The sequence below is a fragment of the Balaenoptera borealis genome (assembly GCF_965194805.1).
Source record: "Balaenoptera borealis genome assembly, chromosome: 1".
Taxonomy (NCBI): Eukaryota; Metazoa; Chordata; class Mammalia; order Artiodactyla; family Balaenopteridae; genus Balaenoptera; species Balaenoptera borealis.
This window is the reverse complement of record NC_138860.1, coordinates 62,540,897-62,568,305: the sequence shown is the minus strand read 5'-3', so window position 1 is coordinate 62,568,305 and position 27,409 is coordinate 62,540,897. Positions and strand designations below refer to the sequence as shown.

The window sequence follows — 27,409 nt, the reverse complement described above, 5'->3', positions numbered from 1 at the left end:
ATTTCCAAAATATATAAACAGCTCATACAGCTCAATATCAAAAAACAACCCAATCAAAAAATGGGCAGAAGACATAAATAGACATTTCTCCAAAGAAGACATACAGATGTCCAACAGGCACATGAAACGATGCTCCACATCGCTAATTATTAGAGAAATGCAAATCAAAACTAGAATGAGGTATAACCTCACACCAGTCAGAATGGCCATCATTAAAAAGTCTACAAATAACAAATGCTGGAGAGGGTGTGGAGAAAAGGGAACCCTCCTACACTGTTGGTGGGAATGTAAATTGGTGCAGCCACTATGGAGAAGAGTATGGAGGTTCCTCAAAAAACTAGAGTTGCCATATTATCCAGCAGTCCCACTCCTGGGCATATATTCGGACAAAACTATAATTCAAAAAGATACATGCACCCCTATGTTCATAGCAGCACTATTCACAATAGCCAAGACATGGAAACAACCTAAATGTCCATCAAGAGATGAATGGACAAAGAAGATGTACAAATATACTAATAAGTAATAAAATAATGCCATTTGCAGCAACATGGATGGACCTAGACATTATCATACTAATTGAAGTATGTCAGAAAGAGAAAGACATACCATATGATATCACTTATATGTGGAATCTAAAATATGACACAAATGAACTTATCTATGAAACAGAAACAGACTCACATATATAGAGAAGAGACATTGTAGTTGCCTGTGGGAGTGTATGTCCTGTGAACCGCATCATGTGTGATATGGCAGAAAAAGAACAGAGATACTTCCCCCAGCCCACAAGGGCAGCAGTAATGAAATCAGGTTCTCTTGGTTCCTCCCAAATTAGAATTAAGTATTGGGGAGTTTCCATCTTCTGCTGGGACTCTTACTTCCAAGCTGCACAAGAAACATACCAACCAAACACATACAGATTTCTGAGGGTGACTACAGCCCCAAGGGAGCTGGCTTAGCATTTAAAAGGGCACCTTGGGTACTCTTTTGCCCCTTACAGCCATAGGCCCCCTTCTGACTCCTCTAGGTGATTACATTGCTAACCAGATTTCAGAACAAATGGCAGGGCAACAGTCTTGGCTACCAGGGGAGAAGGAGGATACCAGTTACAGGGGGAATTGACATCAGGTTTGCTCATTGGCTATGAGGGAAACCAGCAGAGGGGCAAGTCCCTCCTAGCCCTCAGGTTAAGACTGTCCTGGGCAGGTGTTTCCCTTTGATAAACTAGCAGGGTGGAGCTGTTCTGGCCTAAGGATTAGAACAATCACTAGCTTGGGGCAGGGGTTGGAGGGCAAGCACACGGGCAGTTACTGTTTAGGTTCCATGATTAAGGAGTCAGGTGAGTTAGGGCATAGGTAAGGCAGGGACTGGTTGAACAGGGGATGTACAGAGAGCAAGAGAGCAGCCATCTTGAGTGGCCTGATCATACACTCCACCCCTACATACACTGCTTGACCCTCACAATCTTGGCCCTCCCCTCTTCTGCGATATCCCTGGGGTCAGGTATGTAGAGGTGCCCTGCAACTAGATGCCACAAATACAATACAGACAACAGCAGCTAAAGCAGATTAAGAGTAAGGCACCTAGTATGCTAAAGATAGTAGCTCTCTAGGATGTGTGCAAAGTTTGGAGCCAAGAGATTATCTGGTCAATGAAGAGGAGGTCAAGGGCAGCAGCATCCTATCCAGGCATAAGGAAAGGTCACCTCTGGCTTCCACAAACCCAGAGTCATCCCCATGGGGTTGGGGGGAAGGCCCCGGCTTTAAAGGAAACATTCTGGTGACCTAGCCAAGTGTCAGCAGTCACAGTACAGGTCTGCCACCCCGTGCTATGTTGGGTGCCATTAGGGGTGGACCCATTAGGTCTTTCCAAACAAAAAGCAGTTAATCCCACTAGTTGGACTTGTGTGGCCAGGAGCCAGCCTATTATGCTCCATGCAACATAGCCTAGGGGGCATTCATAGGCCGTGATCCTGGCAAAGTGTAAAATGTGTTTTACAGTAACGTTTACCGATGAGAGTCCTTCTGACCTATTGGCATGCAGGACAGGAAGATGGTGAGACTCTTTTCCCCACATTGCCAGCTGTCCCCACATGGTTGCATTAGCCAGGTCAATTTTCCATGAAAGTCCAGGGGAGGACACCAACAGCATCTCGCTGTAGACCCAGCAATTAGACTCATTTTGCAGTGAGACCATCGTTGCTGCCCAGTTCCTCTGCTCAGGCTAAGGATGAAATGTAAGACATCTAACAGGCACAACACAGGGGAGATCATGACCATCAAGCAAAATACAAGCAGTAACCACATTCTGAGATGATACCACTCCTGCCTGTGTTTTTTGTCCTGGTCTGTAATACAGTTCAAATACCTCAAGTTTTCAGGAATACAGGAATGTGTCTAAAATCACATCTATGTGGCATCCTGCTCTATTTTGGATGCCTGAGCCATAGTTAATTTTGATTTTTGATTTTGTGTGTGTGTGTGTGTGCAGTGGCTTTGAGATATACTTATTAAAAAGGAAGGAAAGAAAAAAAAGGAGGGAGGAAAAGTCAGGAAACTTGGATACAATCTGAACTTTAAAAATACAATTTTGGCTTTAGTTTGTGAACCTTGTCATTTTGGGGACTCAATGCTATTGGCTACAGATGACACACAATCTCCTTGACCTCAGCAGAAAAACTTCAGAATGCTCTGCAATGGCTGTATCTGAAGGAAACAGATGTTTGCCCTTCATAAGTATGGTAAGACCCAATGGATACATCCCTTGCCAAATAATTATGTATAGCTCAAGGATTTTTAAATCATAATTTTGATTTTAAATGTACTTTTCTTTAATGGTTAAAGCAAATGTACAACATGTTTAATAGGCCACAAACTGGCTGTTTTGGTTAGCCTAAAGTTCAAGTTCAATTATGTATAGATCAGAATGATTTCTCCATACGTCAATATGTGAACATTTCTTCTATCATTTTCCCCTTTGGATTGCAAATCTTTTGATGGAAAGCATTCATGATCAAAATACAATGTTTGTCCCTCAGTGCCAGGGTGGTTGCTCCCTGCCCTGGGTCCATCATGTCCCTCAGTGCTAAGCCTACTTAGTTTGTGTGTGTGTGTGTGCCTGGTTATCTATGTTGGGGGAAAACTAATCAGACAAGCTCAGAGGTATGTCAATGGAGAAACATTTTAGAGGCTATACACTTTATCAATTACACTGAACTGTTACACATTGTACATGTGCTTTTAGCCATAGACTTAAAGCAGTGTCACACAGTAGTTGTACTCTGTGACAGCTTCACTAGTCAATTCTCTTTCTATCCTGAACATCGGGGCAACACTATAGTTAGAAGTAAAACACATAACTTTCAGTGTTGATAGGGAGACAAACATTTGTTAAACAGTTCAATTAAATTAGTAGAATGGGTCTTAAAAGGCCTGGTCCAGATTTTTGTGTCAGTTGCCTACCACTGTTGTCATCTTTTTCTTGGTGTGGATTTCATTTGGAGTTAGCAGTCTTTTGTATAGACCAGTCCAGTGTAGAGGCCCTTCTTAAGTGGGAAGTAGGATTACAAGAGTTAATTTCCTTCAGTTCTATTGTGTACTTAAGAATATCTGATAAGCGTCCTTTTGAGAAAGACTCTGTTAATCTGTTCTATCATTTGCACTCATAGGAAATATTCCCCCACTCTAGTTTGTAAGGTGAGACCTGCTATCACATCCATCGTAAGTATCAATATATATTCTGGGATTGGAACTATGAACACTTCATATTTGGTGGGGGAGCAACTGCCCAGTTTGTAACATCAGTGATATCTTTTTCTCTAACCATTCCACCCCCATACGCAGGGCTCTCTGTCATACAGAGAGGGGGCCACAGAGCCAGTTGACATTTCCTTATATTAATGTCCATTCAGCCCTGGTGTCCACCAGGGCTAAGACAGTTTGTCTATTCTTTAGGGACCAATAAATGGTTATTTCTACATGAGATCTCCAGTTCCCTGAATCCTGCATTACTGTGGCCCAGGATCTTTCCCTGAAACCTACATTACTGTGACCTGGGACCTTCTGGGACCTTGGCTATACCCCTAATCTAGTGGCCTTGGGGGCTGACACATTCCTTCCACCTCCAATGGTAGGGCCTCTTCCTCTGGAGGAGTGGAAGGAGTGTCTTGGGTCTCTCTTATTTGGTAAACTGTTGTTCAGGCTTTAGCTTCTGCCATAGCTCCACTAACGTAGCATTGGGCTGCTTATCTATCTTGGTTATAGGGTTCCCCACCGCCACTAGGTCCTGCCACATCTGTCTTCTAGTTACTCGGGTGAGTCCCCGGAAGGAGCAAGGAGGAGCCTTACTTCCTTCTCCTGCGTCTTTGGGATTAGTGGTTCTGATCCCCAGGTGCCGTATCCTTTCCATTTCTCCCAACTCTGCTATTGTTTGCACCACCCAAGCAAGTGGGTGCCCTACGAAGGGACTCAGGATGCAAACTAGAGCCCCATACCATTGCCCAGGAGCAGACTGGAGGATTGTGTTCTTCATGACTGCTGTAAATAACTCATTGTCTGGGCCCCGATAGTGCTGGGCATAGATGGCAGGTTTCATGCCTAGTTCTCTTAATACATCTTGTAGTTTTTCCATGGTTTGCCAACGGAGAGGAGGAGTAGGTACATTCCCTTCATTGGGCCAGGTGGCGCAGCAGGCGGCCATTACCCAAGAGAGCAAGGAAATCATTTTGCCCTCATTGATGGCCCCATATAAATGCTGCCAGAGGGCTGGGTGCCTAGTCACAGGGGCTGTCTTTGACATATCCTGGCCAGTGAACATAATGCCTTCCCCACCAACATCCCAGATATGCAGCGATCAAGCCACGACTGATTCCCTCCCCTTTTGTCTAAATTTGTCACCCAGTTCAACTAGTTCAGTCTGGGTGCAGTGTCTGAGGGTAGCCAGTTAGCCCCACTCTGGGGAAGGGAGCAGATCGTTATCTACACTCTGTGGTCTAAGCTGATATTTATATTTAGTGGTCATCACAGGGCCAGCCACTGGCCTCACTGAGACAGGGACTCCTATGACCTCATCCCAATCTTCCTCATCAGTGCTCTCATAGGGTCCCATACTTTGGGGTCCCAATTTGGACAGGCCATGACCATCCGGACTCTCTGTCATGGAAGCTGCCTCCCCTTTAGCTGGGCCACGCAGCAGGCTAATGTCTCTAACGTCCCATCTTGTTCCCTCAATCTAGCCACTAATGTGTCTGTAGTTTCAGTCTGGGCCAGCCTAGTGTTTTCTCTCAAGTTTTAATTCCTCCTCTAGATGCCTAACCTCAGCCTTGGCCGATAGTTCACCACCCATGGCCTTAACACAGCAAGCAACGGCCAGCCCACAGCTGCAGCCACTGCCTTATTGTCTAACCTCTTTTCTCCCACTGTAATGGAGGCCAATAGCTCTGCAATACCCTTAGGGGCTTCTATGAGTTCTCCGTACTCTCTTGGCGGCCCCCATTTATCAAGAACAGCCGCCAGAGGGTCCCACATGCTAGCGCACAGCCATCCTGGGATTTTCCTGGCAACTTTCCATTCCCCATCCTTATTTCCCGACGTCTCAGCACTCACGGGAGTTTCCTCGGCCTCCTGGCTGTCTAGACAATTGCTGGGTGCACCTCACAGGCCTGCAAAGCTTGTAGTTGCCCAGCCACAAGACCAGAGAAAGAGCCTGGAGGCACCGACAGAGACGTCAGTGATTTATGAGAGCGGGGAGCTTACACGTCCGAAGCAAGGTCCTGGAGCGATACTGCACCGAGGAAGGCTGACAGCAGGCAGGATGAGGCAGCAGTCTTCTACCAGGGGGAGGGGGAAGCTACCAGTTACAGGGGGAATTGAAATCAGGTTGGCTCATTGGTTACCAGGGGAAACAGGGAGGAGCAAGTCCCTCATAGCCTCCTGGGGCAGATGTTTCCCTTAGGTAAACTATCTGGATGGAGCCATTCTGGCCTAATTAGAACAATCACAAGCTGGGGGTGGGAGAGAGGAAGAGTAGGTGGGGGCCAAGCACATGGGCAGTTACCAATTAGGCTCTATGATTAAGAGGTAAGGTCAATTGCGTATAGATGAGGCAGGGACTGGGAGTAGGGGATGTGCAGAGGGCAAGAGAACAGCAATCTTGAGTGGCCTGATCATACAGCAGGTTCCCCCATACACGCTTTTCCTGTATATTCAAGATTTTTTATTAAGAAGAATTTCAAATGTTGCAAGAAAGAAAGTGGGGCACAAGAGGATGGTCACATCCCAGGTCTCAGGCTAGTCCCTGGGACAGCCACCAAGTGTGGGTTCTTGACATTGTGCAGGAAAGAATTCAAGAGCGAGACATAGTAAAGTGAAAGAAGTTTTATTCAGGGAGATACACACTCCATAGACAGTGTGTGGGCCATCTCAGAAGGTGAGAGGTCCCAGGGTACAGGGTTGTCAGTTTTTAGAGAGTTGGTTAATTTCATAGGCTAATGAGTGGGAGGATTATTCCAACTATTTGGGGGAAGGGGTGGGGATTTCCAGGAATTGGACAACTGCCCACTTTTTGGCCTCTTATGGTTGGCCTTGGAACTGTCATGGCGCCTGTGGGTGGGTCATTTATCATATGCTGATGTATTACAATGAGCGTACACTGAGGCTCAAGGTCTAGTGGAAGTCAATTATCTGCCATTTTGGACCTAGCTGGTTCTGTGGTTCTAACCAGTTTATGTCATGTCCTCAATGGCTGTCATTCTTTTAAAGGTTGTGCCCTGCTCCCTTCCCGTCTCACAAACATGCACAAAAGAAGAAAGAATAGTAAAATCAACCTCCATACCCCCACCCTCAGTAATTACTTCATCTATCCCTTTTATCTTTTTCCTTTTTCTGAATTATTTTAAAAGAAATCTCCAAATCGTATCAGTTCACCTCTACATCCTTTGGCGTGCATCTTTAAAAAATATGGACATTTTCTTACATAACCATAACGTCCTGTCACATTTGATGGAAACATTTTAAAAAACACGTTTAAACGAACAATTCCTTGATTTCATCTAATACCCTGTTCATACTCAGATTTCCCCTTGTCTCAAAAATGGCCTTTTTCCAAATGGTTTCTTCTAATCAGGATAGAGATATGGTTCCACTAAAGATGTGTTGCCTGTTTTAAAAACAAAAATGGGGCAATAGTGCTCTTCTGTTTGCTTTCTCCCCTTGACATTGTGTCTGAGAAGCATCCGTGTGAGTACGGACAGATGTAGGCCATTATTATTAACACCTGCAGGGCCTTCTCTTGTATAGATGTGTAAACAGATAGGTTAGGGGGTCCCCAGAGAAAGAGAAAGAGAACCAGGAATGGCTTTCTTGACATAAGAGAAGCCTCTTTGGCCTAAGCCATTTTGTGATCTAAGCCTGGCCACAGTGCTTGCCCTTGAACAGGTCTCAGTAATTAATGATCTTTAGGGAACAGAGGAATGCAGGAACAGAGAAAAGGCAGTGAAACACTAGTGCAGTGATAAAGCAGTGATAAAGTCCTAGTTCCTCTTAGTTCCTTCCCCTACTTAATAATATACCTTTGAGTTCTGCAGGAACTAAGGCCCCCACCCAGGTGGAGGGTGGGATGATGTTGACCTTCCTGACTTCAATCAGCTAAAGCTTGGACTCTGTCGACCTTTGCCCCAATTCTATGCTGAATTCTCCGCTGCTCAAGCCCCTTTATAAATATGCATGTATCCTTAGCTTAAAACTTCCCCAATTTTGCTGTTCGGGGAGATACTGCTTTGAGAAAAATCCCCGGTATTCTCCTTACTTGCCGCAAGTAATAATAAATCCTTTCTTCTCCTGAACTTTGGCTTGGTTGTATCTATTGGCTCTACACCCACCAAGAGGTGAACCCAGTTTCTGGGTAACAGATGTGTCATAAAGTTGTAAACCATTTCTGGATATTTAGGTTGTTTCCAGTTGTCTTGTTTTGGGACTTCCCTGGTGGTCCAGTGGTTAAGAGTCCACGCTTCCACTGCAGGGAGCATGGGTTTAATCCCTGGTTGGGGAACAAAGATCCCACATGCTGCGCAGCCAAAAAAAAAAAAAGTCCTACAACCAGGTGTTTTGTTTTGTCTATCACAAGTGGTACTGTAGTTGTTGTCTGTCCATATGAACTACTGAAGAAAAAAAAGCCAAATTCAAATCTCTTGCAGCCATGGAAAAGCAGCTCAGGATGAAAGACAAGTCCTCCTGCACCTGGAAATGGGACCTAAGTCTGAAGGCGATGATGGCGGCAATCAAGCTCCCCTCGCCTCCTCACATCCTGGCGAAAGGCTGCTCTCAAGTCGGACTGAATCAGGTTGTAAGAAAAACAACTGGGGCGGAAGGCAGGAGGGAGCTCTAGAACCTCCAGGAGACCTGGCTGTGTTTACAAGAAGGAAGCACAAATCTTTCAAGCTCCGAGAGTCCCAGGGGAACAGCTGCTTCCAGCGTCTGTTTCCTCCCACAAACAGGATGTTAAACTATTGTCCCTTCTTGGCTCAGGGTTTGCATTTAATTGTCCATCCGTTCCTTCACTGTGGGCTTTATGGATCTGGCCTTTCTTATTCCAGAATGTAAGGAAGGTCTGGGATTTTTTTTTTTTTAAATCTCCCAACATCTGGGAAGAGGAAGTTTGACAGGTTTAGTAGTCTCACATTTGCTTTCGAACCCTGCCATCGAGTGCTGTGTGGCTAACACATTTGTGGTCACTTTGTCCTTTGGGGCATTAAGTAATTTCAGGCATGTGTACCTAATCACTGCTCTGCTGTGGGCACGGGGGACATGGCAAAGCTAAGGTCGGCTTGCTTAAGGTCTGAGGTTTCTCTTCCCCCAACAAGGACACCCTGGGGACTGAGTTTTGAATCTAGATTCAATCTAGGTTCTTTCTCTTGCTTTGAATAGAATTGGGCGGGTGGGGGGGGGTGGCTTGTTGTTTTGTTTTGTTTTCTTAAATTACAGAGTCTCTTTCAACTAGACAAAAGAAACATAACATCTAAACTTATTTTGTAGGGCATCTCTTAGAATGTACAATAGACCCAGAGGAATAGGGATCATTTTGCAAAACCCAGCCATTGCTCTTGCTGGTCCAGCAGAACTCTAGGGGCTTTGTTTATAACCTGTCTGGGTGTTCCTACAAGCCATTACTGAAGGAAGTGGGTCTGGCAGAGGGGGAAATGGCTCTGAAAAGCGTATTCAAGGATCTTGGTCCCAAAGAATGTAAAACTTCTGTGCAGCACAGGGGTGCTGGCAGCCAGCAAGTGCCACGCTGCTCTGTGTCCTTTAGCTGAGGCAGCTAAACTGAGCTCCCGGGTTAAAGGATAAGAACCAGCACCGTATCATCGGGAAGAAGCACACAATGCAGAGGGCACAGGGTGAATCCTCTGACACAGGACACCTCAAGACACGCCAGGCTCAGACAGGAGGCTAAGCTCATGATTCAATGTTGATTAATTGAGGTTGAGCAAGAGAGAAAAAAGCCCAAGGGAGAAAAGTGAAATAAACTGAGGAGGAGAGCTAGCACTAGGATAGAAATAACTGGCCTCCTTCCATGACCTCTCTCAAAAATACCATAAGAGAAAGTGAAAGATTTGGGTTCATTGTAAATTTTCTGTCTATTTCAATTAATTTCAAGCTTTTAGATTATGACTCTTCCAGGGCCGCCCTTCAGGCCTCCTCCTCCCTGTGAGCCGGCATGCATTAAAGTCATTGCAAAATGCAATCCCTTCCTGTGGAGGCAAAGGCCTGGTAAAGCAACCTCACCGCTGTATGACCTGGGCATTAGACTAACATCTGATCTATTATTAAGCACTAGTTTGGCATCCTGGAATCACATTAATTGGAGAAATACATATCGATAAGAGGTTTAGCCTAACTGGCCTGATACATTTTCTCCTATGTATTAATAATTCCCCTCTGATCCAAGCTGGTCTTATTCTCTGACCAGCCCCTAGATAGTTAGGAAACATATCTATGGAAAAATTTCAAAGAGCCCAGATTCTTGCATCTTCCCATACATAAAAAAGCACTAAAATCATTAATTTGAGATGTCTGTTCTTTGTGACTAGCAGTCATCTTTTTATGTTCAACTACATGTTGAACTACATGTTCAAGTACATGTTTTGGGTTTTTTTCCAGCAAAAAAAATTCATATATATCCTGGCTCCACCCCTACTTCTGTGGAACAGTTTCTCAGACATCTGAGAGGCTGTATCCTGCGATATCGTCCTCAGTAAGACACTGAATAAACTCAGCTCACAGCTCTTAGGTTGTCCGTGTTGTTTTTTAAATAGACATCTATAACCGCTGTGCAGACCGTTTCTTACTCATCATTGTGACCCGAGTACAGAGTCTGGCTAGCAGAGTTGATGATAAGTAATTTTTATTGATCTCCCTGAAAGTCCATATAGTTTACTCATTCAATAAATACTAGGTTCCTACTTCTAAGAGTGCTTGTAAGAATTAACTTAAGATGATCAAATGAAAATGTGGTTAAATCACTAATTCACATTTCCTAAGCACTGACTATATATCCAGGCAATGAGCATAGTGCTGGAGATAGGGAATGAGGACAGAGCCTCTGCCCTCTAGGAACGCATAGACTTGGGGAAGAGAGTTTACAGGCTCATGAGAAGGAAGGAAGGAAAGAAAGGGAAAAGAAAGAAAGAAAGAAAGAAAGAAAGAAAGAAAGAAAGGGAGAGAGAAAGAGAGAGAGGAAGAGAGAGAGGAAGGGAGGAAGGAAGAGAGAGAGGAAGGGAGGAAGGAAGTAAGAAAAGATAGGGCTTCACTTCTCCGTTACTCTCTGTTCCTGAAATCTTCATAAATTATCTGCCTTCTCCTAAAAAGAATTCTAGCCAGAATCCACCTTCTCAACTGATGTTCCTGAGAACCTTATGCTGGAAGCTCCCTGTAGATAATGAGGGGAGCTACCGTGGGAGCTGACATGGTTCTAACTGTTCAGGGCTGAGGCTGTAGACCTGAAGACAAAAGCTTGGAGCTTGACCAGAAACTGTTCCTTGGGCCGTGGCCAGAGCAAAGAGTTGGTGCTGCCATCTGCTGGCCACGGAGAAGGTGGACCCACACCCAGCCTGTTGGTAGGAGGAGGGAATGGCTACCTGATGGGGAGGGATGGGAACCTGTCACAACCTGTTTAGTTTAGAGGTGAGGAAACTGACGAAAAGGTCACATAACTGGTTTGTGGTGTAGCTGGGGCCAGAAAGCAAGTTCAGGATTCCTGTAAAGCCTGATGCCTGCTCCTCTGGATTCAGACACGTGGAATGTAAAATCTCTAAATTGCAGTTTGGCCTTTTCCTACTTCTTCCTCTGTTTTCACTTTCTTTGATCAGTCCTTAGGGAATTACCTCATTGTACTTCTAGTAACAGGCTGCCCTCCCCCTGTCGACCTCCTCCAGTCTTTGCTTTGGCTTGGTCAGAGGCCAATCAAATAAAGTGAAAGAAGTTTTGAAAATCTTGGAGGATGAAGGATTGTGGGCACAACCCAGCCCCCAGCTTCTGCCTGGAGGACTTCATCTGGGAGGTGCTGGTAATGTAAATGAGAGGTTCTGCCCCAGGAGGGGGCGTGTAGGGGGGAGCTGGAAGGACGGCACTTCACTTCCAGGACAGCACAGCCTCTGCAGAACAGACCCCCAGATACTTGGCCGAGGACATCTCCTATAAGCTCCATGTCAAACACCTCTCTGCTATAAGCCAAGCGTTGCTCTCACTTTTCTCCTCATGTGCACCCGCTCTCCCTTACACACTCACCTATCTTCTCCCACACTTGCCCTCCACCCTCACCTGGAAGGCACAGGGTAATCAAATGACTTCGTGTCAGAGGCAGTTCAGCTAAGTCTTCAGAGATGTCTGGGTTTTTGTGTGTGCTACTCTCTCCACCATGCTGTTTGCTGTGTACACACCTCTAGTATAATTACAGTGAAATATGGGCTAAGTGAGGTTGACTTGTGTGTCTGTTTCCTCTACGAGACCTATGAGTTTACCAAGGTCAAGGATTGTGTCTTTTATGTCTTTGTGTCTTAACCTCTGGAACTTAATCAATGCCTGATGCATGGTGATCAGTCAAAAAAAATGTTAGTTGGATGAGTAAATAAGTGAATGATTAAGATGAATGTTATATAAAATAATGAAGGCAATTAGAAAGCAAGGAATTTTTATGTAGCACATGGGACAAGTGTGCAACTTTCAGGATGACACCTTTGAAGGGGACAATATTTATGCAAAGTTCAACATTTGATGCATTTGTTTAAAATCAGTCATCTGTCTAATACTAATTTTTTGCTTGTATGGCACAGTGTAATTTTTCAATTCCTTTTTACAGCTTTATTATCTTACTTGATACCCACACCCAGCGCTGAAATAGGGAGGTTAGGTGATGAGCCCCCAGGAATATGCTTGTGGCAGAGCTCATGTTAGAACCTAATGCTCTGATCTCCTAGCCAGCTGTCCTTACCTTCATGTCAGGGCCCAGACCCCTGTGACTAACCTCCTGGTACCAACTGGGATTATCCAACCTCCTTAGTAGAACTCAGTTATATTACCAGGAGGAAAAACACAGCTTTGCCTTTTGCAGGACAATGAAATACAGGCCTATGAAAGAACGCACCCACACGGGGCACTGCCTGTGGAAATCACCAGGAGAATTTGAGGTGTACGTTAAAGTCGGACACATCGATGTCCATCAGAAGAACCTCTTTCCAGGATCAAAAGGTGACTAGAGTCAACAAAATAGAAATCCTGGGGCACCTGCTTGAGGAGGCCACCTGGGTCTGTGAAATGAGTGAACACGAGGGAGCTGCAGCAACACAGAGAGGGGCTGAATCTACACGTGTTCCACATGAACCATCAGAGGCACAAAGTGCCTATAAGAACTGTTCTGTCTGCCAACAAAGAGAGACAGTGACCACAGATGGCTCTAGGGCAGCTTCTCCAACATCTGGGAAGTTAAGTTGAATGCTATGACTTTGCTAAATATAGAAATATATCAACTCTAAGCATGTAAAAGACACATCAAAATTGCTAATCTTTCCATTTAAAAATTTATTTCCAGGAGTTCCCTGGTGGCCTAGTGGTTAGGATTCTGGGCTTTCACTGTGGTGGCCTGGGTTCAATCCCTGGCCGGGGAACTGAGATCCCACAAGCCGTGCAGCCAAAAAAAAAAAAAAATGTATTTCCACAGATATTTGGTGCATATGGTTAGAGGGGCTTTGGAGGCTGCAGTCACACACAACAAAGAGGTGTCTTTTGAAATCTTGCCCTTACAGACCATGAGGAGAATTTGCTATTTGTAATCCTGGGCTATACACAAAAGATTAAACAACTGGACATTTAAAAATAACCATTTTCAGTTTAATAGATTAACTAGAAGTGTATCTGCTGCAACATGTACCATTTTGATATTAAAATGTTTTGATCTGCTACAATTTTGCATGGGCTGAAAATAAACAGGTCAAGCTAAAACAACATGAAAAGCAAAGGGAATTTGTGTAAAGCTGGGAGAAAGGAAAGCATGACACTACCGACCCTTTCTAACCCTCCAGACAGAGGAGAAACCAACAGGTCTGGTTCTGTGTCTGGAACAGAAGGGAATATGCAGGAACCTGGATGGTGCTGCCTATAAAGAAAGGTTAATAATGGATAATCACAAGAGAATGAGTCTTACTAAAATCTTTGTTCTCTTTCATGAAGTGTTAGAAAGGATTGTCCAGGATATTAGCTCTCATCAGGAATTTGTTTTTTTGAATATCCTGCATGTTTACCTTGCCTGATGCAACTTTTTCCCATGGTGGGAGACTCAAGAGTGTCTGAAGCCACTGGTCTTCTGTTAACTCAGAGCTTGAGTACCACCATTCCTGAGAGGAGACAAAGAGAACACAGAATTCATCAGTGCTCCTCAGCTTGTGTGGTCAAGAGTGGGGTAATCCCCAAATGGTCAAATGTCCCTGAGCTTTTAAAACCAGGCGAACCCACAGGCAAACAATGAATTTTGCAGCCCAAACTAGGATACTGACACATGACTCTTTAAATAAACATGTAGAAGTGAACATTCATTCACTTATTCAACAAATACCGAGTATAAGGTACTATGCTAGGGACCCAGTGGTGTTTGCATTCTAAGAGTTCACATTCGTGAAGGGAGGCAAGACATGGAACACGAAGTGGAATGTGGTGAGACCTACGAGAAGGTGGAGAGCTTGCTAAAGGGGATTTGCAGGAGGGGAAGATCCCATGAGAACTCAAAGGGGAAGAGGAGGTGCAAATACCTGACCTATGGACGTGTCACCCCTTTCAGTAAGGGTCCAGAAAGGCCTCTGCTGGCCTTTCACACCTGGTGAAACCCAGCCAGGCAGTGGGCTTCTGGGGCCCCTTCGCATCCCCCGTGAGCATCCCCTTCCCCAGCTTGCTAGCTGATGCTACATACTTTGCTCATGTTCAGCCAGCATTTCTCCAGCACATTCCCTTGTGTTTCACAGAGCTGTAAGGCTGTGTTCAGGAAGAGGTTGCAGTTCTGCCCATCTCCCATTAGTATACAGACATAGGCCATCAGGTGGTAGAGCCTTGGGTAGAAGACAGGCCCGGTGGTATTTTGAGCCATGAGATTCTCCAAGTTCTAAAGAAAAAAGCATCATATCAGAATCAGAAACGGGTCCTTGACTGGAAAGATTTTTCCTTCTCAGATGATTTGGGATCATTTCAAGGGTATAAGCAATCAAGCGAAAAAGCATATTACAGAGACATACGTAGAAAGTAGTGGAGATTAGATGATAAATGTCAGGTGGAGCAGCCCCAGTGGCCTACCCAGACCAAGAATGTGATATGGGTGGGCTCAATAACCCTTTTTGGTAACCACTTTTAAAAAATGAAACTAGGTCCCCCTGAAACTCAGTTCCCCTGCTGAGTTTATGATTAGCCTCTCTATCTAAAACTTTATTCTCTTTCTTGTCCTGCCTCCCTGTTCCCCCCAGGATTGAGGAGTATCAAAGAAAGGGGGTGACTGAAACTAAGCAGGACCCTGCAGGGCTCTCCCACGTACAAAAGCCCTTCTGTGTCCCCTGTTTCCCGTTTGTAGAAAAGGGCTTTGGTCTTCTAGGCCTTCCCTGAGTTCCAAAGGGCAGACTCAAGCAGTTACTAATTAGGGAAGTGAGGGGATGTGGAAAAACAGTCAAGAAACAATAGTTCAGTGATAAAACAGAATCCTAGCTCCTCCCCAAGGGATATACATCACAATCGGATACATATCTTTGAGTTCTTCTGCAGGAACTAAGACTCCCACCCAGGTAGAGGATTGTGACTACATGCTGACTACAAGATACAGACCCAGACTGGTTGGAACCGAAGGTTGATGATTAAGAATCCTGAAATACCACCCTATTACATCACCACCAGCCAATCAGAATAAAGTCATGTACCCTGCAGCCCTCACCCCAAAATGTTGCCTTTAAAAACCCTTCCCTGAGGGACTTCCCTGGTGGTCCAGTGGTTAAGAATCCGCCTTCCAGTGCGGGGGACATGAGTTTGATCCCTGGTCAGGGAACTAAGATCCCATGTGCTGCAGGGCAACTAAGCCTGTGCGCTCTACAGCCTGTGCACCACAACTAGAGAGCCTGCGTGCTGCAACTAATGAGCCTGCGCACTCTAGAACTCGCGTGCCACAACGAAGATCCCACGTGCCACAACTAAGACCTGACGCAGCCAAATAAATAAATAAATATTTTTAAAAATAAAAATAAAAACCCTTCCCTGAAAATCTTTGGGGAGTTTGGGTCTTTTGAACATGAGCCATCCATTCTCCTTTCTGGGCCTGACAATAAATGCTGTACTTTCCTTCACCACTACCTGGTGTCAGTAAATTGGCTTTGCTGTGTGGTGGGCAAGCAGACCCAAGTTCAGTTCAGTAACAACAACAACAAAACCACAATATTTTCTTTTGATTACCAAAGCAATATAAGTTGATTTTCAAAATCTAGAGAATTATACCTCAATTGAAAAAAAAATATGTAGACATTGGAGAGGGGGGAATAAAAGGGAAAAACGAACAAACAACTCAGAATTTAGGGAAAAAATGAGGATAGAAAAAGAAAATCACTCTTAATTATAACACATAAAAAGAAATATTTTCACATTTGGATACATACTCTCCCGTTTTTTAATTTCTTTGCTGTGGACAGGGAATGTTGCCCACCATCACAGTTCTACAAGAATCAAGCCATTAGCCACTGCAGCCACCCACCGATGGCGGGGCCTGAGAAAAACAGGAAGCATTTTGTGTTTTGGATACTGGCCATAGATAGTTAAGCTGCATATCTAAGGAATAATTTCAATGAACCCAGATCCTTGCATCTTCCGTACATAGAAAAGTGCTAAAGTCATTAACTTGAGATATCTGTTCTTTGTGACTAGCAGTAATCTTTTCATGTTCTTCCTAGGAAAAAACTCCTATATATCCTGTCTCCTTCCTTACTTCTTCAGAGCAGTTACTCAAAAGCTATCTGAGAGGCCAACCTCCAGGCTACAACTATAGTCCTCAGTAAGATCCCCGAAGAAAATTTAACTTGCAACTTTTAGGTTGTGTGTTTTTCTTCAGTTGACGCTGCCTATCACTTACACACACACACACACACACACACACACACACACACACACACACATACACACACACTCATACCCACCACAACTGGGATCACACTGAAACAGGAGGGAAGGGAGCAGGGCACAATCTTTGAAAGAACAACATAGCCCAAGGACATGACATAAACTGATTAAAACCAAATGGGTCGGGGCTTCCCTGGTGGCGCAGTGGTTGAGAATCTGCCTGCCAATGCAGGGGACATGGGTTCGAGCCCTGGTCTGGGAAGATCCCACATGCCGCGGAGCAACTAGGCCCGTGAGCCACAACTACTGAGCCTGCGCGTCTGGAGCCTGTGCTCCGCAACAAGAGAGGCTGCGATAGTGAGAGGCCCGCGCACCGTGATGAAGAGTGGCCCCCACTTGCCACAACCAGAGAAAGCCCTCACACAGAAACGAAGACCCAACACAGCCAAAAATAAAAATTAAAAACAAAAAAACCCCCAAAAACCAAATGGGTCCAAGATGGTGGACAAGTCGACTTCCACTAGACCTTGAGCCTCAGTATACACTCACTGTAATACATCAGCAAGCTAAATGACACACCCACAGGTACCATGACAGTTCCAAGGATCCATAAGGATCAAAAGGTGGGCAGTGGCCCAATTCCTGGAAATCCCCACCCCTTCCCTGAAATAGCTGGAATACTCCTCCTACTCATTAGCCTATGAAATTACCCACCCCTATAAAAACTGACAACCCCCATACCCTGGTGCCTTTCTCACCTTCTGAAATGGCCCACACTCTGTCTGTGGAGTGTGTTTCTCTCTAAATAAATCCACTTCTTACCTATCACTTTGTCTCTCACTGAATTCTTTCTGTGACAAGACATCAAAAACCTGAGCTTCATTAAGTCCTGAGACCAGGTGTGTGATCTCAGTTGGAAAACTGTGGGTTTTGGCTGGGTTCGAGTCCTGGCACGTGGGTTCTAGTCCCAATCTGAGGTGCATAGTTTCAAAATTAATCACCAATACAGTAACATTTTTTTCTCTTTTAGCACCACGTTATGAATATTTTCCAATGATATGATTCTTTTTTTTTCTTTTTTTTTTAACATCTTTATTGAGGTAAAAGTGCTTTACATCGTTGTGTTAGTTGCTGCTGTATAACAAAGTGAATCAGCTATATGTATACATATATCCCCATATCCCCTCCCTCTTGGTTCTCCCTCCCACCCTCCCTATCCCACCCCTCTAGGTGGTCACAAAGCACCGAGCTGATCTCCCTGTGCTATGCAGCTGCTTCCCACTAGCTATCTATTTTACATTTGGTAGTGTACATATGTCAGTGCTACTCTCTCACTTCATCCCAGCTTACTCTTCCCCCTCCCCGTGTCCTCAAGTCCATTCTCTATGTCTGTGTCTTTATTCCAGTCCTGCCCTTAGGTTCATCAGAATCATTTTTTTTTTAGATTCCATATATATGTGTTAGCATACAGTATTTGTTTTTCTCTTTCTGACTTACTTCACTCTGTATGACAGACTCTAGGTCCATCCACCTCACTACAAATAACTCACTTTCGTTTCTTTCCATGGCTGAGTAATACTCCATTGTATATATGTGCCACATCTTAATCCATTCATCTGTCGATGGACACTTAGGTTGTTTCCATGTCCTGGCTATTGTAAATAGTGCTGCAATGAACATTGTGGTACATATCTCTTTTTGAATTATGGTTTTCTCAGGGTATATGCTCAGTAGTGGGATTGCTGGGTCATATGGTAGTTCTATTTTTAGTTTTTTAAGGAATCTCCATACTGTTCTCCATAGTGGCTGTATCAATTTACATTCCCACCAACAGTGCAAGAGGGTTCCCTTTTCTCCACACCCTCTCCAGCATTTATTGTTTGTAGATTTTTTTGATGATGGCCATTCTGACCAGTGTGAGGTGATACCTCATTGTAGTTTTGATTTGCGTTTCTCTAATGATTAGTGATGCTGAGCATCCTTTCATGTGTTTGTTGATAATCTGTATATCTTCTTGGAAGAAATGTCTATTTAAGTCTTCTGCCCATTTATGGATTGGGTTGTTTGTTTTTTTGATATCGAGCTGCATGAGCTGCTTGTATATTTTGGAGATTAATCCTTTGTCAGTTGCTTTGTTTGCAAATATTTTGTCCCATTCTGAGGGTTGTCTTTTCATCTTGTTTATGGTTTCCTTTGCTGTGCAAAAGCTTTGAAGTTTCATTAGGTCTCATTTCTTTATTTTTGTTTTTATTTCCATTTCTCTAGGAGGGGGGTCAAAAACGATCTTGCTGTGATCTATGTCATAGAGTGTTCTGCCTATGTTTTCCTCTAATAGTTTTATAGTGTCTGGCCTTACATTTAGGTCTTTAAGCCATTTTGAGTTTATTTTTGTGTATGGTGTTAGAAAGTGTTCTTTTACATGTAGCTGTCCAGTTTTCCCAGCACCACTTATTGAAGAGGTTGTCTTTTCTCCATTGTATATACTTGCCTCCTCTGTCAAAGATAAGGTGACCATATGTGCGTGCGTTTATCTCTGCGCTTTCTATCCTGTTCCATTGATCTGTATTTTTGTTTCTGTGCCAGTACCATACTGTCTTGATTACTGTAGCTTTGTAGTATAGTCTGAAGTCAGGGAGCCTGATTCCTCCAGGTCTGTTTTTCTTTCTCAAGATTGCTTTGGCAATTCAGGGCCTTTGGTGTTTCCATACAAATTGTGAAATTTTTTGTTCTAGTTCTGTGAAAAATGCCATTGGTAGTTTGATGGGGATTGCATTGAATCTGTAGACTGCTTTGGGTAGTATAGTCATTTTCACAATGTTGATTCTTCCAATCCAAGAACATGGTATATCTTTCCATCTGTTTGTATCACCTTTAATTTCTTTCATCAGTGTCTTATAGTTTTCTGCATACAGGTTTTTTGTCTCCTTAGGTAGGTTTATTCCTAGATATTTTATTCTTTTTGTTGCAATGGTAAATGGGAGTGTTTCCTTAATTTCTCTTTCAGATATTTTGTCATTAGTGTATAGGAATGCAAGAGATTTCTGTGCATTAATTTTGTATCCTGCTACTTTACCACATTCATTGATTAGCTCTAGTAGTTTTCTGATAGCATCTTTAGGATTCTCTATGTATAGTATCATGTCATGTGCAAACAGTGACAGTTTTACTTCTTCTTTTCCAATTTGGATTCCTTTTATTTCTTTTTCTTCTCTGATTGCTGTGGCCAAAACTTCCAAAACTATGTTGAATAATAGTGGTGAGAGTGGGCAACCTTGTCTTGTTCCTGATCTTAGTGGAAATGGTTGCAGTTTTTCACCATTGAGAATGATGATCCCTTGATCATTATGTAGTGTTCTTCTTTGTCTCTTGTAAGTCTTTATTTTAAAGTCTATTTTGTCTGATATGAGAATTGCTATGCCAGCTTTCTTTCGATTTCCATTTGCATGGAATATCTTTTTCCATCCCCTCACTTTTAGTCTGTATGTGTCCCTAGGTCTGAAGTCAGTCTGTTGTAGACAGCATATATACGGGTCTTGTTTTTGCATCCATTCAGCCAGTCTATGTCTTTTAGTTGGAGCATTTAATCCACTTACATTTAAGGTAATTATCCATATGTATGTTCCTATTACCATTTTCTTAATTGTTTTGGGTTTGTTATTGTAGGTTTTTTCCTTCTCTTGTGTTTCCTGCCTAGAGAAGCTCCTTTAGCATTTGTTGTAAAGCTGGTTTGGTGGTGCTGAATTCTCTTAGCTGTTGCTTGTCTGTAAAGGTTTTAATTTCTCTGTCGAATCTGAATGAGATCCTTGCTGGGTAGAGTAATCTTGGTTGTAGAGTTTTCCCTTTCACACTTTAAATATGTCCTGCCACTCCCTTCTGGCTTACAGATTTTCTGCTGAAAGATCAGCTGTTACACTTATGGGGATTCCCTTGTATGTTATTTGTTGCTTTTCCCTTCCTACTTTTAATATATTTTTCTTTGTATTTAAATTTTGATGGTTTGATTAATATGTGTCTTGGTTTGTTTCTCCTTGGATTTATCCTGTTTGGGACTCTCTGCACTTCCTGGACTTGATTGACTGTTTCCTTTCCCATATTAGGTGATTTATTCTGACCAAGACATCATCCCTTGAGCACCTGCTAAGGGAGTATTCAAATATACAGTTAAAATGTGGTGGGGAAGTTTTCAACTATAATCTCTTCAAAGATTTTCTCAGTCCCTTTCTTTTTCTCTTCTTCTTCTGGGACCCCTATAATTTGAATGTTGGTGTGTTTAATGTTGTCCCAGAGGTCTCTGAGACTGTCCTCAATTCTTTTCATTCTTTTTTCTTTATTCTTCTCTGTGGTAGTTATTTCCACTATTTTATCTTCCAGGTCACTTATCCATTCTTCTGCCTCAGTTATTCTGATATTGATTCCTTTTAGAGAATTTTTAATTCATTTATTGTGTTGTTCATCATTGTTTGTTTGCTCTTTAGTTCTTCTAGGTCCTTGTTAAACATTTCTTGTATTTTCTCCATTCTATTTCCAAGATTTTGGATCATCTTTACTATCATTACTCTGAATTCTTTTTCAGGTAGACTGCCTATTTCCTCTTCATTTGTTTGGTCTGGTGGGTTTTTACCTTGCTCCTTCATCTGCTGTGTATTTCTCTGTCTTCTCATTTTGCTTAATTTATTGTGTTTGGGGTCTCCTTTTCGCAGGCTGCAGGTTTGTAGTTCCCATTGTTTTTGGTGTCTGCCCCCAGTGGGTAAATTTGGCTCAGTGGGTTGTGTCGGCTTCCTAGTGGAGGGGACTGGTGCTTGTGTTCTGATGGATGAGGCTGGATCTTGTCTTTCTGGTGGGCAGGACCACGTCTGGTGGTGTGTTTTGGGGTGTCTGTGAACTTAGTATCATTTTAGGCAGCCTCTCTGCTAATGGGTGGGGTTGTGTTCCTGTCTTGCTAGTTGTTTGGCATGGGGTGTCCAGCACTGGAGCTTGCTGGTCATTGAGTGGAGCTGGGTCTTAGTGTTGAGACAGAGATCACTGGGAGAGCTCTCGCCAATTGATATTACGTGGAGCCAGGAGGTCTCCAGTGGTCCAATGTCCTGAACTCGGCTCTCCCACCTCAGAGGCTCAGGCCTGACACTTGCTGGAGCACCAAGACCCTGTCAGCCACACGGCGGAGACAACTGTGGTAAAAATCTGACTGGTATCTTGTATTTTTCTTTGCTGGGCGATTTATCCTGAGCAAGACGCCATGCCTTGAGCACCAGCTAAGGGAGTATTCAAATAAGCCGTTAAAATGCAGTGCAGGCAACATGGGAACAAGGATTCTCAGGGAGAACACAAAGCAGGAACTTCTTAATTTCTCCTGGAAGATGCGGAAGGGATGTGAGATCTGAAGGAAGAAGACATGGCCAGACAAACAATGGTGAAAGAAAGCAGATTATATATATAAAGGCGCTAGACAAGGGTGGATGGCTGTTGCTAGAATTAAAAATATTTCTGAAAGTTTGAAGAGTAGATTTGGGTAAAGGGGGTTAAAGAAAATCTGGAGATTAACCTGAGGTGACATGCAGATGCTCTATCTTAAAGGGCTCTTTTCAACGACATGATTCTTTTACATCAGATCTCACAAATTCAAATGCTGACAGAGCTGGGCAAGAAACATAAATAAGAGGCTGAATGTAGCAAGATAAGAAGCAGAGGGGATTATGTCATACTGGAGAGGGTATGCCCTAAATGTCACCCCTCGTCAATTCCAGCCAGTAGCTGCCCTTTAGGATTGGGGCCTAGAGTCACCAGATACTCCAATTTTTAAAAGAAGAGTAAGAAATTCAGATTTTTTTTTTAATGTGAAAGTATCCCAGGGACTTCGCTGGTGGTCCAGTGGTAAAGAATCCAGCTTACAATGCAGGGGATACAGGTTTGATCCCTGGTCAGGGAACTAAGATCCCACATGCTGTGGGGCAAATAAGCCCATGCGCCACAACTACTGAGCTCACATGCCTCAACTAGAGAGCCTGCGTGCCACAAACTACAGAGCCCACATGCTCTGAAGCTGGAGCGCCACAACTAGAGAGAGAAAAACCCTCATGCCACAACTAGAGAGAAGCCTGTGTGCCGAAACGAAGAGCCCATGCGCCACAACGGAAAGATCCCGCATTCTGCAACTAAGACCCAATGCAGCCAAAAATAAATAAAATAAATAAAATATATTTAAAAGAAAAAAAAAAAAGAAAAAAAACCCCCAATGTTTAAATATACCATTTCTGACTTAACCAATATTTTTGAAAGGCATATAATTTTTATTTTCCCCTAGTTTTTTAAATACTATAAACCTGAGATCAACATCTTTATAGATACATTTTTTTTTGCCATCTGATTATTTCCTTAGGTTAGTTCCTAGGAGGAGAATTAAATGATGTGCATATTTTAAAGATATTCATGTATTTTGCCAGAATGCTCTCTAGAAAGTTTATCAGAGTCCTTCAGAGCATGAATGTGTCTTCTCTCATGTCTTTGCTAACTTGATGGTCAACAATACAATGTCTTTTTCTTTTATTGCATTTACTTCAATTTCATAGAAATGGATTGAAACATTGAGTTTTCCTGACTAACCTGTTACATGTTTATTTTGTCTATCAATTATTTATTCAAGAAATTAAACATCTACTGTGTGTAACCAAGCAGGACCCTATGGGGCCTTCTTGGGACAGACCGCTCTCACCATGTCCTCTGCCTTCCTCTTGTTTGTAGAAAAGTTGTAGTCTCCCAGGCCTCCCCTGAGTCACAAAAGCCTGGCTCAAGAATTAATGATTGAAAGGATATGACCATGTAGTGACAAAAATGGCAGTTGGGCCAGGAGCACTAGTAACAATTTAAACAGTACATCAGCCATATGGCAGTCACAGAATCTTTAGTTCCTCCATGAAGTAACTAGATAACAGTACCTGTTGCACATTTCCTGAGTTGTTTTATAGATGTTAGAAGTTAACTACTTAATGACCATGAGATATAGCCCCCAGACCTACTGGACCCTGAGGATTGATGACGTTAACCCCTGTGACACTGCCCTGTTACCTCACCATCAATCAGTCAGAGAGATGTGTACAAGCTGATCACATACCCTGTGAATCTTCTCCCTCACCTTACCTTTAAAAATGCTTCCCTGAAACCTTTTGGGGTGTTCGGGTTTTTTGAGCATTAGCTGCCCCAGACTCCTTGTCTGGCACCTTACAGTAAATGCTGCAGTTTCCTTCACCACACCTGGTGTCAGTAGATTAGCTTTACTGCATGTGGGAGAACAAACCCAAGTTTGGCTCAGTAACATGTGTAAAAGGCATTGCTCTGTGTACTGTGGGAGATACTAAGTTTGACTTTGTGTTCTTTTGTTCTTTCTACTCCAGGGCCCACCTCTACCACTCCCTCTCATTCCTGGGCTTCCCAGCCCCATCCCCTTCTGGAACTCAAATCACAAACTCCTTGAGTACAAAGACAACATTTTACACATCTTTGTTGTAATCCCAAGAGCACCTATTGTGTTTTTAACCTGTACTGTCTTTGGGATAGGTGAGTTTTATACTTTACTACTCATTAAATAAAGAGGTGCTTTCTTTTAACCAGCTGCTAATTTATCTACCTGGATTTCCAAATATCAGGTTGGCCAAAATTGTGGTACCCCTTTATTAGCACTGAATATTTAAAAGTGATAATGACAGTCAACTCATATGTCATACGTAATGTGCCTGGTATTTGAAAGGAAAAAGAGAATGTTGGAATAAATTAAATCATGTTTAAGATGGTAAAAATCTTTTTTTTAAAAAAACAACATGAAGTTAAGCATGTTTTAAATCCCTCCCAAGTAGTTTTCTTAAGGAAAGACATTTGCTCCATCAAATTACATGAAATAAATTACATAATACACATAATAATTATATAAGTCATATGTAATACATAATAATTACATAAAACAAAATGTTTTATATCACCAAACAATTTCCATATACTGTGTGAGAACCAGAAGAATGTTTTATGAATCAGAAATATAAATACATGTTCTATGTCAAAGAGTACATACCTCCAAGCGGTGATGACAGTGAACTTGTGTGTTTTTGGAGGCGGCGATTTAGTCAGCTGGTGTGAACAAATTGCAGGAAGAGATGCTGAGGTTGAGCGTGCTATGAGAGTGGTAGGGAGTGGGCTCCCACCTGGACAAATTCAAGACTTTTCTATCCAGCAGCAGTGAAAAAGACCCAGCCCATAACAATGCCTCCGAAGAATAAACGAGCTACTATTCTTCACTGGTCTCAAGATGCCTTGTTTTGAAACATTTTAACATCTCTGAAATAGGGAGGTGCCTTAAAATCATCAGCATCTAGATTCTGCCAACAACCTGAAGGAACCTGCAAGCAGGTTCTTCCCTAGATCATGAGAAAATACCTCAGCCAACACCTTGATTTTAGCCTTGTAAGACCCTCAGCAGAGAACCCAGCTGGACTGCTAAGCCCGGAGATGAGAAAAGAAGTGCTGTCATTTAAGCTGTTAAGGTTGTGTACTTGGAGACATAGCAATAGAAAAGGAATTCACCTGCATTCAGTTTCTAAGAGAACAAGGCAAACACTTGTTAAGACGGCCCTGGAGGTTCAGCCCTTCATTCTCTTAGGGGAGCTTGCCCATGCTGGGCTGTAGACTCTGGGAGGCAGGCACCAGGTTTAATTTGCTCACTCTTGTACCCCAACACCTAGTACCAGGTCCTTACTATGTATCAGTTGAATGTTTTAAATTGCTGTGTGCAAAGATTTATCTACCAAGATGTTTATCACAGCAACAGCAATAAAGTACTACAGAAAAATTCTATCTAAGAATAGTTTGGCAATATCATCTAATAGTATAGCTGTAAGATAAAATACTAGGCTTCCTTTTAACTAGTGGTGCAGAAAACAATTTAAAGGCAGGGAATTATTCATAAATATATCTTATTTAGTAGCAAGTTTAAAAAATGGAAATGCATGCACACACATGGAAGAAAACTTGGAAAGTGATATCTCAATATGTATAAAGTGATTATCTCTGAGTAGTAAGGTTGTGGGCAATTTATATTCTAATTATGGGGAGGGAGTGGCCTTCAAAAACTTAAACTATAAAACACGTGTAACTTCTGTAATCAGAGAAAATAATTATCACAGGAGGTAGAGAAAAATCCATTTAAGGCATGACTTACCGGGGAAACCAGAGAGGAGGCCTTACCTTGAGTAGGTCAACTCCACTGTCCTGAGCATTCTCTGATTGTTCTTCAATTTGCTTTTGAAGGTAGAGAACTTGCCCTTCCATGTACCTACTGAGACCTATGCAGTAAAGAGCTGCTGGGGTTCTTCTTGACACTAGACTTTTGGCTCTGTTGGAAAATATGTGAAAGTTGTCCCACTCCTGAAGCCTGGCATACCTGTATCACCACAGAAGAATAAGAAAAATCCCCATCACCCATGGAATGGGCTGGTTTCCTGAAATGGGTCTCTCTAGAGGTGTAGCTCCTAGTACATTGGTCTCTGGAAGCCTGCCACTGGCCTATTCAGGGAAAATTATGTGATATGGAGCAAGGACAGAATAGAATTTTTTGATGATTTCAAATGAATATAATTGGGGGAATACTTGGGCAATATTAGCTACCATTTAATTCTTTTTTTTTTTTTTTAATTTATTTACCATTTAATTCTTTGGACTCTTTAAAGTGAGGGAATTTCCTGGAAGTCCAGTGGTTAGGACTCCTCACTTTTACTACCAGGGGCCTGGGGTTCAATCCCTAGCCAGGGAACTAAGATCCCACAGGCTGTTCGGTGTGGCCAGAAAAAAAATGAAACAGATCAGGCACTTGGAGCTATAAATTCTGGGGCTTGAAGAAATTGCTCTGATTTCAAAGAGAGATGGCCTGGGCTGATACTACTCAAGGTGTGGGCCACAGAGAGACATCATCAGTACCATCTGAGTGCTCCTTGGAAATGCAAGCTCTCTGGTCCAACCCAGATCTACTGAATCAGACAGACTCTGGGGATGGGGCCAGAAATCTGAGTTAACAAACTCTCCAGATGATTCCTATGCCCATAAAGTGGGAGCAGTATTGGCCTAAGCTACAGCTGTTGCAAGAACTCTTCAGGTGAGGTAGAGTAGAATAAGAAATTAGGGTGATTTTTGGACTTTACATTCCTTGAACTTTAACTCACAAGGGCAAATTAATTTGACTTTGAACTTTCACTTCTTTAGACTTTAGCTGGCAAGGGTAACTGATTTTTTGGATTTTAATTTCTCCCAATGAGTTTTATAATAAGAGGAGATTTCTATTCAAATTTGAAACTGCTCTAGTTTGTGGCACTTTGCATAGGAATGTCTTCGTATTATCATTTAATCTCATCACAAAATTGTTAAATACTGGACAACATGACTGCGTATATAATTTGAGATGGGAAGTGGAATAGGGAATAACTTTCAGTCTTGGGGATGGCTGTGGAAGTAATGTATTTAATGTTCTGGAGCCTTACTTTCCATCTATTTCCTTGAAGCTAAAGCCATAGCTACAGGCTTATTGAGTTTAAAAAATGCAATGGGTTAAAGAGATTAAGCCTCAGGCTTAATGGGTTAATGGGGATACAGGAAGCCTGCTTCTTCAACCCTCCTGAAGTTTCCTTCCATGTGAGGGAGCTCCACTGGTGCAAAGCTCCACATTTCTTTCCCTGCCTCATTCACTCCTCCAATGACAAGGGGTGACTTAGTAGGCTGGTGACTTTGGGACAGAAATTAGGCAGGTGTAG

General features: G+C 42.9%; 1 protein-coding gene across 1 annotated transcript in view; it reads right to left on the bottom strand.

Annotated features, from left to right (window-relative positions):
* Nucleotides 1–518: 518 nt before the first annotated feature.
* Nucleotides 519–27,409, bottom strand: part of ADCY10 (adenylate cyclase 10) — a 106,484-nt gene continuing 79,593 nt past the window's right edge. The window contains exons 31-34 of the mRNA XM_082361222.1: nt 25,854–26,049; nt 14,455–14,643; nt 4,040–13,885; nt 519–4,004 (exon numbers count right to left, since the gene is read on the bottom strand). Coding sequence (XP_082217348.1) covers nt 13,724–13,885; nt 14,455–14,643; nt 25,854–26,049 — 547 coding nt within the window. The 3' untranslated portion in view covers nt 519–4,004; nt 4,040–13,723. The remainder of the gene's footprint in view (nt 4,005–4,039; nt 13,886–14,454; nt 14,644–25,853; nt 26,050–27,409) is intronic.